This window comes from Pleurodeles waltl, chromosome 5 (genome assembly GCF_031143425.1).
Source record: "Pleurodeles waltl isolate 20211129_DDA chromosome 5, aPleWal1.hap1.20221129, whole genome shotgun sequence".
In the NCBI taxonomy this organism is placed as follows: Eukaryota; Metazoa; Chordata; class Amphibia; order Caudata; family Salamandridae; genus Pleurodeles; species Pleurodeles waltl.
In genome coordinates, this window is record NC_090444.1 from 63,913,099 (window position 1) to 63,931,105 (window position 18,007).

Consider the following 18,007-nt stretch of genomic DNA (forward strand, 5'->3'; position numbering starts at 1 on the left):
CTAATGCAAACTGTAGTGCTCTTAAACTAGGCATATATTTAATTTTTAAAATATACATCATATCAACCAGAGGTGCTTTCCCCTCGCCCACGGACTACCTTTGCATGCTAAAAAAAAAAAAAAAAAAAAAATACTGGCCGTGCCAACACTTGTGCTATGGGAGTATACTTGGATCCCATTATGATAAGCCTACTTCAGGACTGATCATCAATTACACACTTGTCACCCTAAGGATGGATTTCTAAACTATCCAGATCAGTTGCAGGCAGGTGCCAGATTCCCCTTGTATAAAGTAGAATAAAGTTCTTTGAATTCCTGCTTACCAGGTTTTATTGCTGAAGAATTACCATAGGTCTTCCAGCATATAGTAATTAGTTGGATATACACCCACACTACTTCCTCACTGATCAAATAAAGTGGGGTTTATTTGCTTATCCTGTTGAAACCATAAAATGTTACCAAGTTAGAAAACTGAGGAACAGAATGGCTACTTCAGGGGAGAGCAATTTAGTCAAGCGGGAAGCCTACACCCTTAATTTAGGATATGGTAAGTAAAACACACACGTTTTGAATAATTTAATCAGTCAAAGCACCTTAAAGCAACAAGTTCTACTTCAAAAATCTCAAGCTGGGTTTCACATCAGACATTGATTCGCTGTGAATGAAGGTGGTTTATGGAAAACAGTAGGTAAATACGGCTGTTTCATGCACAGTACAGCCTTACCACTTTAAAACCAATTTTCATCAAACTGAGTGATCAGGATTTTTAAACATTACTAGAAGAGTGGATGAGCTTGGGACACTAGAACAATACTTCCGACCTTAAAAGCTGCCTACATTGATAAATGAATGAAGACTGGACAATCATAAGGCTGGAAGTATACATGCATGTCATGAAAGACAGGGTACCTGTGAAAAACGTAATATTGAAAAGAATCCAACTGGTTATGTGTGTTAAAAGATTTCATTTTTCTAAATGAGATGCTTCAACAGCTGCAAGAAGATCTAGAATGTCAAGGAATTCACCATACGCTGCATCCACAGCATCACCCTCGCTCAAAAATTCTGCAATGAACTATCAAACTTCTTCCAGAGCAAAATTGCAAACATCTAAAACAACTTCACACACACACCACACACCCCCCTGAGATCTCACCCACAGCCTGCCCATCACCTTCCAAAAGGGCCACCTGAGGAAATGGAAAGCTCCAACAAGAGAAGATACACTGAAAATCATGCAGACCATCCACTCAGGGGCTCCAACCGATCCATGCCCTCAGAGCAAGGCCAATCAGCACTGCTCCCACCAACATACATCGTGGAAGCACGCAGCTACCAACGCCCTCTTCAAGAAGCCATCGGCTGACCCAAACCAACTTAGCAATGTACACCCAACCTCCCTGCTCCTTTACCAGCCAAAGGGATACAGAGTGCCATCAACATGCAACTTAGAAGCCACCTTGATCAACATAACCTACTAGATGACACCTAATTAGTTTTAGGAACAACAGCACCAAAATAACCCTCATAGCAGCCACTGACAACATCTGTAGCATCATGGATGAGGAGAAACGGCAGCCCTCATCCTCCTCGACCTCTCTATGGTAATCGACAAAGGACACTCATCAGAAGTCTATACGAAACTGGAATCCAAGGACTCGCACTAAGCTGGATCTGCTCCTCTCTCATAGAAAGAACCCAGAAAGTCAGGCTCCCTCCCTTCACATCAGACACCAAGAACCTGAACTGCGGAGTCCCCCAGGGATGGTCTTTCAGCCCGACCCTGTTCAACATCTAGGTGCCTTAATTCGCCATCATCACCCAATCCCAAGGCATCACCATAATCTCCTGCACCGCCGACACCAAACTCATCCTCTTCCCTGATGGACCAGACAACCACCTCTATAATCATTGCCGCCAACCGCACGGTCTTGGAAGCTGAACGGATGAGAACCAACTGCCTGAGGCTGAACTTCGACAAGACGGAAGTACTGGTATTCAGGAACAAGAACATTCCCTGGGATGACACCTGAACACAGGACCACCGCCCATGGATGACAAACTCAACATGACGACATAGGTCAACTTAGTGAGTGCTGCCTGCTTCCACAAGATCTTTAAGTGGCTGCCACAAAACACCAGGCACTCATCACAAGCAGACTCAACTGGTGACGCACTCTACACAACAGAATCGACAACCAACTCCTACACGGACTTCAGACCATACAGAACGCAACAGCAAGACTCTTACTCAACCTCCCTCACAGTACCCACATCTCTACTCACCTCCACTGGTTACCCACCCACGAATGCAGTCAATTCAAACTCCTCATGCACACCTTCAAAGCTCTGCACAATAGGACCAGCATATATAAAACACACACACTTTCACCAGCCTACTAAACACCTACATTCAGCATTACTCCCACACTCCCCCGCCCCCGCATCAACAAAACCATATCAGGAGGTTGCGCATTCTCCTGCATCGCACTGAAAGCATGGAACAACCTCCTGTAACAAATCCGGGCCTCCTCCTCACTTCTCGAGTTTGGCACGACGCTGACGAACTGGCTCTTCGAACAACACTGCAGAGACTGCACACCTACACACCCGCTGAAACGCCTGGATGCCCTTGCAGATATTAGTGCGCTCTACAAATCGGCAAAACATTAAAAAAAATCAAATAAGATGCCATAAAATATACTTATCGGATTACATTGAACTGTGAATACCCGAAAGAACCATCATACTGTTTTCACTGCACAGTTCTGCTTAAGAATTTGAGATTGGTCCATTTCTCAATTGAAAATAAGCATAAGTTTAGTTTAAAAAATAAATAAATTCTAGATTTACTATGAAACTGGTAAAAATGTGGAACAGCAAATAATCTATTTCCTTATAGTAATTTTTAATTCAAATTTATTCCGAAGTCACTGGATGTAGGAAGCAAGCTCTTTATAGGATATCTCAAAATGAGATATAGCATGCCAAGAGCCCAAGGGTTCTCTTACTATTGGACAGAGACTTGCTCTAGCAATCCCACGGTGTTCTTTTAGAGGGTACTGTTGTCGAGCAGTCCAAGGCTTATCGGAGAGAGGTGTGTTAGACCTCTGCAAATACACACAGTCAATAAATGAGACACACGACTCAGTAAGATACACACCAATTTACAAAAACAACAGGCATCTTTTATATATATTTTTAGGCACCAGAATCAACACAATCTGTAAAGTACGCTTGCAAGAGAAATATTTTCACCTTTCACAAGTTGACAGTGCATTTTTCAGAAGCGGCAATGTTATCCTATGGAGGATAAACAAGCACTGCATACAGCTATAGTACAGCGACTTACGGGACCACTCTCCTGGACTTAAAGTAAGTATGGGGGGAAGGGGAAAGGTCCAAGGCCACACCAGGTGCCACTGGTGCGGCTGAGTGCAGAGGTTCAGTACAGCGCCAGGTGCCCATTGTTAGTCTAGGAGGACGCTGGAGTACCAGAGTCTTTGTTGAAGGCGGGGAGTCCTCCTAGCTTTTGGAGGCACGACTGCTTGCAGGACGAGAGGACTCTGGCGTAATTCGACAGAAGCAGCATACAGGCCGACGAGGCAGATACGCATACTAAGGGTGGTTGGCTTCTTTGAAACCCCCCCTGCCTTGGAATGCAGATTTGCAGGTCATCCTGTTGGGCGGGGTGTGTAAACACCTCTCCCACAGCAGGCTGTGTTCCCGACAACCCGAGAGCAAAGGATCTCACACTTGGGGGTCAGAAGCATGTCTTGTGGCGGCAGGCTGGATAAAGCTAATCAGCCAACACATCTGTTGTTGGTAGGCTTTCAGGGACACCTTAAGGTGCCCTCTGGGTGCATGTATTAATAAGTCCATCACTGGTATCAGTGAGGGGTTATTAATATGAGATGGTTGATACCAAACCTCCCTATTTTCAGTAAAGCTGTCATGCAGCTGGGGAGCTCATATTCACCAGTGTCCACCACATGTACTTAAAATGGCTTCCCTATTCACTCACCATGCCTAGGAATCGACAAAGATATAGCAGGGGCATATCTGATCTTGCAAATATGCCCTCACATGTAAAATAATGCATCCTGCCTTAGAGCTCTAAGGTCTGCTGTAGGGATGACTTGCATTTATCGCACACAGTGTAAAGAGACAGGGCACACGGACTGTATGCCATGTTGTTTTAACTTTTAGCTGCACCAAGACACGCAGCCTGCAACAGCAGTCTGCATGTGCTGCGCAAGGGGTCAATGAGAGTGGGAAAATACATGCTGCAGCCCCGGGGGACCCTCTTTGGTACCCATGCCATAGGTACCAGGGGTTCCATTTACTAAGGACTTACAGGGGGCCAAGGGCATTGTCAATTGGGGAACAATTGCAGTTTTAGGGAAAGATCTGGCACCGTGGACCTGGTTAGCAGGAACCAGGTGCACTTTCAGTCAAAATTACATCAATTACCAGCAAAAAGTGGGGGTGACCATGTAAAAAAGGGACACTTTCCTACAGTGAGGTACATACAACCTCCATTACTTACCCAGCTTTCAGTATCATTTCAGTGTTTATGTTTGTTTCCTGTATACATTTCTGTGTTCTAGAGTTACTCTGCTCTCAGCTTTAGTGACTGGCAGGCGTACCTTCTGTCAACAGGCGTAGCCTTTTGGCAATCAGTGAATGTTTTTTCTGTGTGCTCCTTACTTTGCTGGCTCACTTCGTCTCATTAACGTGGCCAACATTCATTTCATTGTGGATCAGGTATGCCGGGGCATATTTTACATTGTATTTTCTTGTATCTGATTTGATCTGCCTAATCCTCTTACAACTCTATCTACATCGTGTAAGTTGGATTTGTCCACCTGCTTCAGTAAATGAAGCACAGCAGGGGTGTACGTTGGCCTGCACGAAGAACACTCTTTCAGAGTCCCTATTCACACCAGTGCCCTGTAATTAGATCCCAATCAATGCCTGCTCATTGCCTTAAAGATACCCCTGGTTCAGATGGCCAATAAGTTATGCTTGTGTCTTTAGCATACAGATATTCCGGATGTGAAAGAAATTAAGCTTTTAAACAACAGTCTTGAAATCTTAGTTGGACAGATTTCTTAAATTCGATTATGGTATCACACAGATTTCTAGGTGGGCAATAAAAAAAATAAAAAAAATCTACGACTTATTTTGTGAAACATACCACAATACAGTCTGTCTGAGCCACCTTTGTATTTCTCAAAAGCACAACAGGAGGAATTATTTTTTCTAAAAGGATTCAAACTACACTAGGATTCACAAAAGACACTTCTTAACGTCTAAGGAAATCCAAACTGGGTGATGTGGAGTTCACTTCCAGAAACTGAGAGGAAAATCAAATCCTAGCTCTTTTTTTCCCCATAATGGGTCAGCAGGTGTGCGAATCAGGAAAGATCTTCATTAAATGTTAAGACCAATAGTGCTCGCTAAGGAGTAATCGAGCCAGATTTGCTTTGAAATTTGACGTTGCTCATTTCAGCCCAATGAAAAATACAAACGTCAAGTTTCTACACAGTGTTTAATTCCAGCAGTAAGCCTACACCTTTGGATTTTTGCAGGAGAGCCAAGATACCGCTTGGCTTCTACCCAAACGAACGCCTGTATCTCTAATGCTGAAGGATCAGGATCCTTCAAATTAAGGTCACTCTGATTTTCAATCTGGTTTTGATCTAAATCATCCACCTTTTGGAATGAACTGTAAAATGACAGAGACAGGCAGCTCTTGACAAAACAAGGACAGTAATTTCTGATGCATTGTCCACAGGGCTGAAGTTTTAAAATGCCCTGCATGAAAATCTCAAGGCTCATTTTTCTTTGCAGTCAGGCAATTATCCTACATTTACCACAATAAACACATACACTGGGAAAAGTAAAAATACAAGTAAAAGAATGTAGGGCAGCTACTCACATTAGGCATGGACAACTTGACGTCAGTAGTCCAATTATATAAAGTCACAGAGATTTTCTATCCAAAAATGCCAGAGCGGTCACTAAATAACAAATGTCCATTCAACCCCACGCCACAAAGCCCTTTGTAGAGCAAAGGCCGACTGCTAAACTTCCCTAAGAGGAGGTTATCAAAGTTAATGTACAAATGTGTAGATAGGAATGAGCAGCAAGCCACACCCAAGAGAGATTGCCAGTGCACATTGGTCAAGCTCTTTCCTGGCAACTGATCTAAACAACAGGCTTACTCATCACCCTGCAAGCAGACTGCACACTGGTTTAGCGAACAAAAAGGAAGGTAGAGAATAGGGCCAATCAATTATAAATTATATATATACACACACACACACACACACACACACACACTGAATGGCTATGTATTTGACACACATTTTTAATCCACTGTGGATACAACCAGGCCATAATTACATTGGCTCTAGTGCTACTAATTACACCAGTTTATTGGAGCATAAAGATTTCACATTGTGCTATAAATAAAATAGAAAAAAACAGTAGCAGAGTGAAGGGGATTCCTGGCTATCTACTGAATCAAACCTAGGGTCATAGAGAAAGTGTTCAATAAAATCCAAATTTTGTTAACCATTATTAAACCAGCTAATTGTCCTCCAAGCCCTTTTGCCCACCCCTCTTCAGTTATTTCATTTATCACATCAGATGCTGGTGTTTACCACAGATAAAGCACATCGATATTGCCTGAAAGCTACATCTGTTAATACGAAAAGGCAGAATAAGAGGGTCTCCCCCTGCCTAATGCACCAAAACCATGTATCATAATACCAGATTGGAAGGGTTAAAAATGTTGCGCTTGGACAGTTAAGTGCCACATATCACCATGGGGTAACTTCCTAACCTCTTCTTTCCCTCAACTTTATGGATTGATTGTAGAAGCTCTCTGGTGTCCCGTCTGATCAATGGCCAATCCATGCTTGCAAAAAGGATGGACCAAATAAACACCAAGCGCGTAAGAAATGGCATGGCCTGACAAAAAGAAAAGGCAACAGCAGATTGCTATTCTGACTACAAAAGTTTCTCGCCACCAAGCCAAACTAGGAAAAGACGGGACCAGAGGAGCAGTAAGTAGCAAATATATTGGGATGTAAACTTAGCAGAGAAGAGGAAAATTGTTTCATGCGGCACCAAGTAATTCATCACGAGGCTTTAACCACTATATATGATTATGTGGTGGCCTTACTATATTTATGAAGAAACCTATTCTTCTGGGCTCAATCCAAACTATAAACCTACCAAAGCCATCAATACACCAAAACATTGGAAGCAAACCTAAGTGCACACAGTAAGACAGGGAGATGTGTGCCCCATCCAACAAGACATCTTTATATATCAAGATCATATTGACAAATCTTGGTTATTCATTTCTAAGATCTAAATATGCAAACTTATTCCATAAATGTAGGAAGCTGGTTCTGTATATACTATCTCAAAATGAGATACATTGTGCACAGAGTCCAGGGGTTCCCCAAGAGGCTTAACAAAGGCAATAATAAATAATACTGATGCTCTATTTGTGGTAGTGTGGTCGAGAAGTTAGGCTTCTTAGAGGGCAGTGTTAAGCATGTTGTACACACACAAGCAATAAGTGAAAACACACATACAATGTCTTAATTCCAGACCAAAAGTTTTTTATATAGAAAGATATATTCTTTTGTTAATTTATTTTAGAACCACAAGATTCAGATTGCAGGTGGGTACATTAAATTAAAGGTGTTTGGTATGGGTATACTTAGAACCAAAACAGTAATGTACACAGTTTTTCATAAAATGGCAAAAAACTATTTTAAAAGTGGGCACTGCAATTTTCAACAGTTCCTGGGGGAGGTAACTACACGTTAAATAACATGGTAAGTAAAGCACTTACAAGTTCAGTCTCCGGAGCATAGGTAGCCCACCGTAGGGGGTTCAAGTTAATCCCAAACACCCACCACCAGCAACACAGGGCCGGTCAGGTGCAGAGGTCAAAGAGGGGCCCAAATAACATAGGTGCCTATGGAGACTAGGGTTGCTCCGGTTCCAGTCTGCTAGCAGGTAAGTACCTGCGTCCTCGGGGAGCAGGCCAGGGGCGGTTTGTAGAGCACTGGGAGGGGTCCCAAACAGGCACACAAAATACACCCTCAGCAGCACACGGGTTGCCGGGTCCAGTGTGCAAACACAACATCGGGTTTTCTATTGGAATCAATGGAGGGACCCGGGGGGGGGGGGGGTCACTCTGGTGATGCAGGCAGGGCACAGGAGGGCTTCTCGGGCCAGCCAATGACTGGGCAAAGATGAGGGCCGCCTGCTGGTCACTCCTTCACCAGTAGTTAGTTCCTCTCGGGCCTGGGGGCTGCGGGTGCAGTGCTTCTCCCAGGCACCAAGTTCTTTGTTACTGGGCAGTTGCGGTCAGGGGGATCCTCTCTGCAGGCATTCCTGTGAGGGTGCAGGAAGGTCGTCTCAGAGCGGACACGTCGCGGGAGTCACCTGGGGATCCTCGCTGCAGTGTTGGTTTCTCTGGACACGGGCCAGAGGTGTCGGGTGCAGAGTGTTGGGGACTTACACTTCAGGAGTGAGGTGGGAGTCCCTTTAAAGATGGTTTCTTCTTGGTTGTTTTGGACAGAGCCGCTGTCCTCTGGAGTTTCTTGGCCCTTTGGGTTGAGGGTAGTCCTTGGAGTTGGTAGAGGTCGCTGGGCCCACTGGATGCGTAGCTGCTGCAGGTTCTTTGAATCTGGAGACAGGCCGGTAGGGCTGGGGCCAAAAGCAGTTGTCGTCTCCCTCTTTGCTGGGTTTTCTGGTCAGCAGTCATCCTTCTTTGTAGGTCGTCAGAAATCTGATTTCCTGAGTTCAGGGTTGCCCCTAAATACTAGGGGTATGTTTAGGACTGGAGCGCAGCATTAGCCAATGGCTACTGTCCCCGAGGGTGGCTGTACCCTCCTTCTGCCTCCTCCCTTTGGGGAGGGGGACACATCCCTAATCCTACTGAGCTAAATCCTCCATGCCAAGATGGAGGATTTTCTAAAGAAGGGGTCACCTCAGCTCTGGACACCTTAGGGGCTGTCCTGGCTGGAGGGCGGCAACTCCTTGTTTTACTCATTTACTCCTCTGGACTGCCAAAAGTGGGGGCTGTGTTGGGAGGGGGGGGGGGGGTGGGGCATGTCAACTTAGTCTTTTTCTCCCCACCAGCACACTAAAAGCTGGGAGGCAGTGTGCATGTGCTGAGCGAGGAGTGCCCAGTGTGGCATAATACATGCTGCAGCCCTTAGAGACCTTCCCTGGCATCAGGTCCCTTGGTACCAGGGGAACCAGTTACAAGGGACTTATCTGTGTGCCAAGACTGTGCCAATTGTGGAGACAAAGGTACAGTTTTAGGGAAAGAACACTGGTGCTGGGGCCTGGTTAGCAGGGTCCCAGCACACTTAATCATAGCTGGCATCAAAAAAAGGCAAAACGTTAGGGGGTAACCATGCCAACAGTGGCATTTTCTTACAATAAACATATATAAAACACATGTTTCTCAACAAAAACAAACACAGGCTTTCCACTTCAAACATTTGCACTATCAACATACAATCCCACCATAAACAAAAAGTTTCTAGGATGCAAATTTTCAACAGTGCTTATTTCCCACCATTAAAAACCTGGAGAACACACAGGAATCCTGTCTCTAGTTTCAGCCAAATCTAATTTAGGCTCTAATTTAGCCTTCAAAAATACTGCTCCAGATAAGTGATGTGGATGTTCAGATAGGATCACAGAGGAGAGGACACAATATATGTCTTATTCACATAGACAGGCTTGGCAGTCGTACCATCACAAATTTGGAAAGTCCGACTAGAGCAATACCTGCATAAGTAACTGATTGCAGCTTGCTAATGTCCTTTTATAATCCCCCACACCATCCAAACTGTCCTCAGGCACTCATTCCGTGACATCAAAACAAACCTGCAGGCTTGCTAAAAGGACATCACGTCAACCAACACCAGATATGATACTAACACCACCAAATTAAGCATCTAAGATCAAGGGGAACACTTCAAGATGATCAAGCACTGTGGTAACCCCAAACTCTAGTAGGTCCAATGATATCAACCTCTTCAATGAACTCTCAAAAAGCCACCCCTTTGAAGTCCATATCCTACTTACAACTATAATCAAAGTTCTTGATGGTGAAGCTCTCACATCTGGGGAGCAATCAGATCTTCTTTGTGAAAGTATAAATTTGGTGATCAACAATGTTCTTGTAGCATGTGAAACGAAGCAACTGATTTTAACCTTTTGTGGAAACCTTAGAAGTCAAATTATGAAAAGTGCAGTGAAAGGTCTGCTGAGCTGTGTATTAAACTGGTGCATTTTCTTGTAGCAAGCTCTCACCCTTGTTCATAATCAATGCCTCCTTTTCCCACGGTCACCTCCTAGAGCCCTTCAAAACTGACCAGATTCTTATACTGTTAATGAAACCCACCTCAGAACCTAATGACTTGTCCTCCGTCATTTTCACCCTTCACATGCAATACAGACGGCCACATCAACATTCACCAATGGCATACAACTGTACCTGAAAGTATCCTTTGTTTTTGACACACTTAGGACTCGAGCAGTGCTGCCATCCAATTCAGATATGGATGTCCAGTACTTTCATAAAGTTCAATCCATTCAACACCTAATTCATCCAAATAGCTACCCGGTTAGTCCAATACTGGTTCAATGACAGGGACTTTGAATTACTTCAATCCACAACTATCAACCAAAGCCTAGTCACTTAAACTCATTCTCAATACTGGCCCCTCAGAGTACATCGCCAAGAAGACCAAGCCATCATAGTATAGTACCAGCTCTTCCTCTTGAAACATTGAAATCCTCCATCCCTGTAAGCGGTATCAGAAATGCAATGAATTCTAGCTTCTAAACAGAGGCAACTTCTTGTTCAATTGCCTTTGTCACCACAAAGTCCCTGTGAGAGGCACAACGTCTTATCAAGGGTCTGAAGAAATTCAGAAACATCAACCCCAGCCTGAGGGACCACCACAGGCTCCTCATACATACATGCATTATCTGCTAAATGAGCTGCACCATCCACACCGCCTCAGAGTATCTGGCTCGCAAACTAACCAACTACAGGTCCTGACATAGGCACAGTCAGGACATTACCATGCTGCAGAAAAAGAAACGGCAAGAAACCAGTCTTCCTCTATACATGCAGGACATAGAACATACTCATAACAATTAGAAATGCTTTCCTCTTCAATGAATACTACATCCCAAAAAGTCCAAGTCTGGCCACAATTGTGGATGGTATTCTAAGTCACTGGCCCTGTAAAGCGCTCCGTTGCCACTGGCTAGATCTGCAATCTACAAACACCCACTTACATTCAGATATATACAGAACACTCTCCAAGAATTGCAAAAGGAAGGATAGTGAAAACTGAAGTGGAAACAATCTCCAAGGATCAAGATAGCCTAATGACTAATTAATAACAAGGGTAACAGACTTACCATTCTAGCGCTGGGGAGGTTGCGGGACATCAGGATGGCACAGATACCTGTAGCAATGCTCTAGGACATAGAAAACAAAACCAATCATTACCAAAGAGGGAAAGGGAAACTAAAGGCTCCAAATTGTCCAGGCTTTATTGTCAATGGTTTAGTGGTGGCACTGAATATTTCAACGCAGGATGACGGAGACCGTACCCCCCAGGGCATAATGTGCCAAAAAGTGCAGTACAGCAATGTTTCACGATCAAGATGAGAAGCTTAGATAACCCTGGTATATTTACACAATGTAGTTTTGTATGTCAGAAAAAGTGGCCACTGTTTTTTTTGTGTGGTTTACGGGGGGGGGGGGTTAGGGGGGAGTCAAGAAATAACTGAACAAAGGGTACTAGGCTGTCACCCTCCACCAGCGGGCCCAATTTTGTTTTATGGTTATTTTAAGGATACAAAATCACTCCAGTACTTTTCAAGTTAATGGATACAGCTCTGTGTGAGTACACGTACACAGACCATGATAATATGGAGTAACGCACAAGCTACGTAAGGAGAGTAAGATCCTTCTCCAGTAATAGCGGTTATCACATTATGGGTACTCTGCCCTCGCACTAGGTTCCTACAATGCACAAACACGGAATGTTACTGCCACTGTTAGTACCCCGAGCACATACCAGCAGTCCGGAGACCACGGAAATGATGTTGGCTGTGGTGTACTCCGAGGTCACCCTCTTCTCGGGGTTCGCCACATGTCGCAGAACAGTACCATGAACTATGGCACCCAGAATGAAGTTGATGTGCCCAATAAAAATGAGGGCAATGCCAGCTCTCATCAACTGCCGTGGGCCCTTCACCAAATCTGCAAAGACAAACATTACTTTAGAGACAGTGTCATGAGCTGCCAAAAGCCTAAAAAGGGCATCACCAGTGAGACCATAATAAACAATACTGACTTTTAATGTGCAAGAAACAGTTCCAAGAAAATAATAGAGACCAAACCCCTTCATTGTGAGTGCATGGTTTGGCATACCCTAGAAACCATATTGCTATTGTATTTGAGCACCATGTGTGATATTTGACATATACATATTGTAATTGTAATCGTATTTATATAGCGCTTACTACCCCTGATGAAGCGTCGAAGCGCTTTTCGATGAGTAGCACGCTACTCTGGAACCCAACAAGAATTAGTGATGGATTAGTATTAAATAATGAGTACACTTTTAGTATTATGACATATAGGACAATGAGCTTGATCACGTGACGAGGAGGCAAGTCTCTGCCAATACTCACTTGTGCCGGAACTCGTTACGTATCTTTATCTATGGTTAGCTTTTAAAATTGAAGATCACAGTCTCTGCCCAAATAACAATTTAGTCCCACACTCTTCCGGGTGGTTTGATATCTGAAAGCAATTCATTTATCAATGTACCCTTGTGCTACCTTGTCACATAGGCTCCAGTATCACTTGTACCAGAGGCGGCTGGAAGATCAGAAATCTTTGCAATTTTGCAAATTTACAACCAAAGAGAGAGCATAGATTACATAACACAGCTGTTTAAAAATGTGCCCCACTTTCCACAACAGAAACAAGAATTACCTTTTTATCCTGAAAAATATATCATTTCCAAAAGAAAGGAATATGTATAGCACAGCTGCAGCATATTTAATAGCACTGAAGATTGATAGAGAACTACCATGTGCTTCCCTGATCTGAGACAGACTGAATCTACTAGCGCCTAGCCAATGAGCCACCTGCACCCGCACTGAATACAGCGAGTTTCGTAAGGTGGGGGCAAGTTCTAGATGAGTGGATCAGTGAGGCAGGTGAAGAAAGGTGTGAGTTTTGTGCAATTAATCACAATGGGTAATGCAGGATGAACCTGGGCGTGGCAATGTGTACTTAAGTTCTACGCCATGCCAGTTTCCATATGTCTAGTATTTAAATGCAGATTGGCATGCCAGTTTAATTCATGCCATCACAGCAATGTTGGATTTACAAATCTTGTAACTTGCAAGTAACAATGTGTGTTTCAAGTAAACACTATGTGACATTTATTGTGCCAACTATACATTACAAAGTGGCAATATTGTGTTTTGAAATATGGTGCTTCATACCCCTGACTAGGAGACAAAGCGCTTCAATTTGCACCCCCGCTACTGAGCAATTCTAGAGATGCCACTGAGACACTTCTGACAGTGCAGAAAATGTTGCTGCTCATAAGTAGGAGGTGCAGAATGTGTGAAAATAAACACAGCTGCCCAAGGCTACCCTTTTTAGATCGCAACAGGTCAGCGGTGTGGTATGAGAAAGACATTTAGAGAGTTTCAGAAAGCTGACCTGGGAATGCATTTTACCCATTGCTTGCCATCGGCTTTGTGGCCTGTAACTCATTTTCTGGCTTTCCATTTGCTGGCTTTATTTTCTTCAGGCTCCCCAGCTCAAGTTCACACCTCCCCATGCCAAAACGTGTTTACAGGACTCTCTCACCAACTCGCTTTCTGAAACAAACAGGCCTGTAAATCTTGTTCTTATCTCGTCCTAATTGCGGGCATTCAAAGACCGGGGTCAAGATGTGAAGCTGTTTCTGTGAGGTAGGCTGGTGTCTATTTTGATTTTCCATGACAAAATAATGGGGTAATCCAAACAAGGCCAAAGGACCGGGGTACAATACGATACAAAGTACAAATGGTCCCATTGGCAAAAATACATAGCAATACTCAGTATAATGTTTACATCAAAAAATGAATATAATATGCAAGAAAGAGCAATTAAACACCATCATGAAGATCAATTCAATGCTTTAACAAAAACAAAAGAAATCCGTTTATGCACCATCAGTGTTGGAAGGTTGCCCCTAAGGGTGCATAAGAAAAAGGCGCTTGTAAAAGTGCTCAAGTGACGGAGGAGAAAGCAAAAGATGAATCTGAAAATTATAAATAAGAACAATAAGAGTAGTGGCAAAGAACCATGGCGCCCCGGTAGGCCAGTCAGGGAAGGTCTCACATACCCACCAATTATATCCATATTGGAGAAGGAGGCAGCTCAATAAAAGTGCATCTGTTCTTATGATAATGAGAAGCCAACCCAGGCTTGTGGAATTATGTTTGACGTTTCGACCCTAATAATAGGTGTGGCAATTAAAGACCTAACTGGAGGGTCTTCATCATGACGTAAAAGGACTGAGAGCAACCTTCAATGATGTAGAAAAAAATACGCACAAACTAAATGCATGGATGAGCCAACAGGCTCATGGTCTGGCCCTGCGTGGGCAACCGATGCCAGGCGGTGGCGCTGCTACCAAGTCAGGGAAAGGATGCTTCGAGTTGTTTACCTTCAAGTGCGTAATCCCGCAATTAGGGGCTCCTATGAACCTGACTCTGCATGCAGGCCAGTGACCATTTTTTATTTGTTCTTGGCTCTTCTACAGTTGATTTTACAAAGTATAGGCGGTACTTTGGGATTTCAATATTTGATCAGATCTCCCGCCCACCCAGGGCTAGACAAGGAGCCTATTGGCCCATCCATGCATTTAGAATGTGCGTGTTTTTTCTGCGTCATTGAAGGCTGCGCTCAGTCCTCCTTTTATGTCCTGATGAAGACCTGCCAGTTAGGTCTTTAATTGCCACAACTATTATTAGGGTCGTAACGTCAAGATAATTCTACAAGACTGGATTGTTTTCTCATTATCATAAGGACAGATGTGCTGTGATTGGTCGCCCTCTTACTCTTATATGGATATAACTTGTGGACATGCTAGACCTTTCCTAGCAGGCTTACCACAGTGGCATGGTTCTTTGCCACTACTCGTTACTTACATTTTTCAGATTCATCCTTTTCTTTCTTCTCACATCACTTGAGCACTCTTTCAAGAACCTTTTTCTTATGCACTTTTAGGAGCAACCTTAAAGCATTGATATGTGTAAATGTATTGTTTTGTTAATTATATAAAGCATTTCATTTATCTTCAATATACAATTATTAATTGCTTTTTATTTCTTGCATATTATATTTTTTGTTGATGTAAATATAATATTGAGTATTGCTGAGTATTTTTGCCATTAGGACCACTTGTTCTTTGTATTTTATTTTGACTGTCTTCAAAGCAAGAGTTTACAGGAAAGATGAATTTAGCATAATTTCTCCATGGAGCCAGCTTGTGCCCTTTTTTATTTTGTTTTAGACACGGCTATCTCAAAAGGTATCTAGTTCTTTAGCTGCACAAAACATTTGCCTTTCATTCATGGAGCATGAAGTTCACTATTTGCACTGTAAGGGTGGGTAGAAATAGGATTGTTTCTAAAATCATGTTTGAAAACTATTACTTACGACAACTTGCACTGATTTAGTCTGATGTACTAGTACTACTAGGATGAAACAGTTCTGCATGTCAATAAAATACATTTTTTGAATTTTTGCAGAGACTTATTCATATTTAACACTTGTTTTGCAAAATGTCTTTACAAATGAAGGTGGCCTGGAACTTGCTTTCTTTCATGTTGATTAAATGCTTGTCTGCTTTCTATTGGGGTGTAGGAGGGCGTTTGCAGACCAATCTAATTTAGTCTGATTTACTAGTACTACTAAGATAAAACAGTTCTGCATGCTAATGAAATACATTTTTTTAATTTCTGTAGAGACCTTTTCATATTTAGTACATTTTTTTTTTGTGCAAAATTCTTCTTTGGCCAGTCCATTTAATTAGTGAAACTGCCTTTTTAGGAACAAAGTACAAAACTGCATTTTAGTCTCAACTTCAGCCTAACATATGGTGATCTTGTGCAATTCACATGGTTTAAGGCACCGTCATTATCAAGCACAGGATAAGATCTTTTCACGAAAAGAGACAGAGACAGTTTAACAATTCTTGGCTCTCACTTTGATGTGTAAAGCATGTGCTTTATTTAGGACATCTATCTGTGGCACCAGTGTTGGAAAAATTTTAAAGGCACTTTATGAAAGCTTGTGTGTTTAGGTTTACCTATTAAGGATGTATTCCATCTGCAACTGTCTTTTTCGTAACACATCTTACTAGATGTAAACAATTTTGTCATATGTCCTTGGAGGCACCGGGGTCATGGTTTGAATGGTGCAATGGCACAGGGGCCAAAAGCTACAGGAAACCAACTGAATACCGATTATTGCTATATTTTACTCCTAAATAAGCAGTCACAAGTGCAGTTACCTTTCAGCCACTAGGGTCAAATTTTGAATGGTGCAGCAGGTGCGGTGGGGTAAATGTCTAGGAAACCCACTGAACACAGATTATTGCTAAACAAGAAGTCACAAGTGTATTAACCTTTCAGGAACTATGGTCATGATTTGAATGGTGCAGCAGGTGCAGTGTCACAGGGGCCAAAAGCGCCATAAAATTCACTGAACACCGAATATTGCTATATTTTACTTCTACCCCCAACTCAGAACCAGCTATGGCCTACATCTCCCCACTTGCAAGCGATCGTCTGTTGTCCCAGTGCTGCTTGCATCACACTGGGAGCGTCGCCTCCTCCACTGTTGTGTTTCTTGGCCCTTCCGCTCTCCCCTCATGGCTTCCTGCCTTTGCTGGGTTCCTCTGCATGCCTTAAAAGTGTTCTGAATCACCTTTTTTCACAGTTTAGGCAGCTTTTAGAAAAAAACACTTCAATGTTCTATAAATTATTTCATTATAAAAACACTCATTTTATTGCAGAAATACTGCACTGGGGAGATTACATGATTTGGCCAGGATCACAGGATGTTGAGGCAACGCAGAGACTCGAACCTAGTTCCTCCCCCAAGTCAGTAACTCGTCACTTCACATCTTTATTCTAGTCGTTTGCAGCATGTACAAAAAACATTGACAAGACATTTTGCATAGGCAAAACCTATTGGCTTTGCCAATGCTTATTCTTTATTATTACATATAATATGATCTTGAAATACAGATCTTCAGGATGTATGCTGGAATAAAACCTCTCCGACATCTGATTTTACTAAAATGTTGTCTTTGTAGAATAGCAAGCCTGGCCATCCAAAGGGTGCACATGACTGACTTCCCACTCAGTTCGCTATGGTCATTGCCAGGGTGGGCGGAAGCACAAAAGTCACTTTGAAAAATTTTCCTTTAAAAAATAAAATAAAATATTGCCCTGATTCAGTCTGATGTACTACTCCTGCCAGTAAGATGAAACAGTTCTGCGTGTGAATAAAATACATGTTTCGTACTTCTGTAGAGACTTTTTGATATTTTACATGTTAGTTTCAGAATGTCTATAAACAAGCATTGGCAAAGCCAAAAGGTTTGGCTTATGAAACATATAATCGATTTGTCAAGTTTTTTTTTTTTAAAGAACATTGCGCAGCCGTGCAAGCTGCTGTGCAACATGGCTAAAGGGAACAAAAGCACTTCATTCGGTCAACACTGGCGGCGTTATAGCAATTTGTTTTTACTTTGAGGTATGTTGCGTAGCAACACGGCTAAAAGACATTGACGAAGCCAAAATATGCCATTTAGATGAGACCTATTAGCTTTGCTTTTGCCGGCTGGAT

At 42.8% G+C, this 18,007-nt stretch overlaps 1 protein-coding gene across 1 annotated transcript in view; it reads right to left on the bottom strand.

The window, feature by feature from the left end:
• KRTCAP3 (keratinocyte associated protein 3) overlaps positions 1–18,007 on the bottom strand; it is a 41,638-nt gene that overhangs the window by 16,944 nt on the left and 6,687 nt on the right. Inside the window, exons 2-3 of the mRNA XM_069233573.1 lie at positions 12,153–12,337; positions 11,488–11,547 (exon numbers count right to left, since the gene is read on the bottom strand). Coding sequence (XP_069089674.1) covers positions 11,488–11,547; positions 12,153–12,337 — 245 coding nt within the window. The remainder of the gene's footprint in view (positions 1–11,487; positions 11,548–12,152; positions 12,338–18,007) is intronic.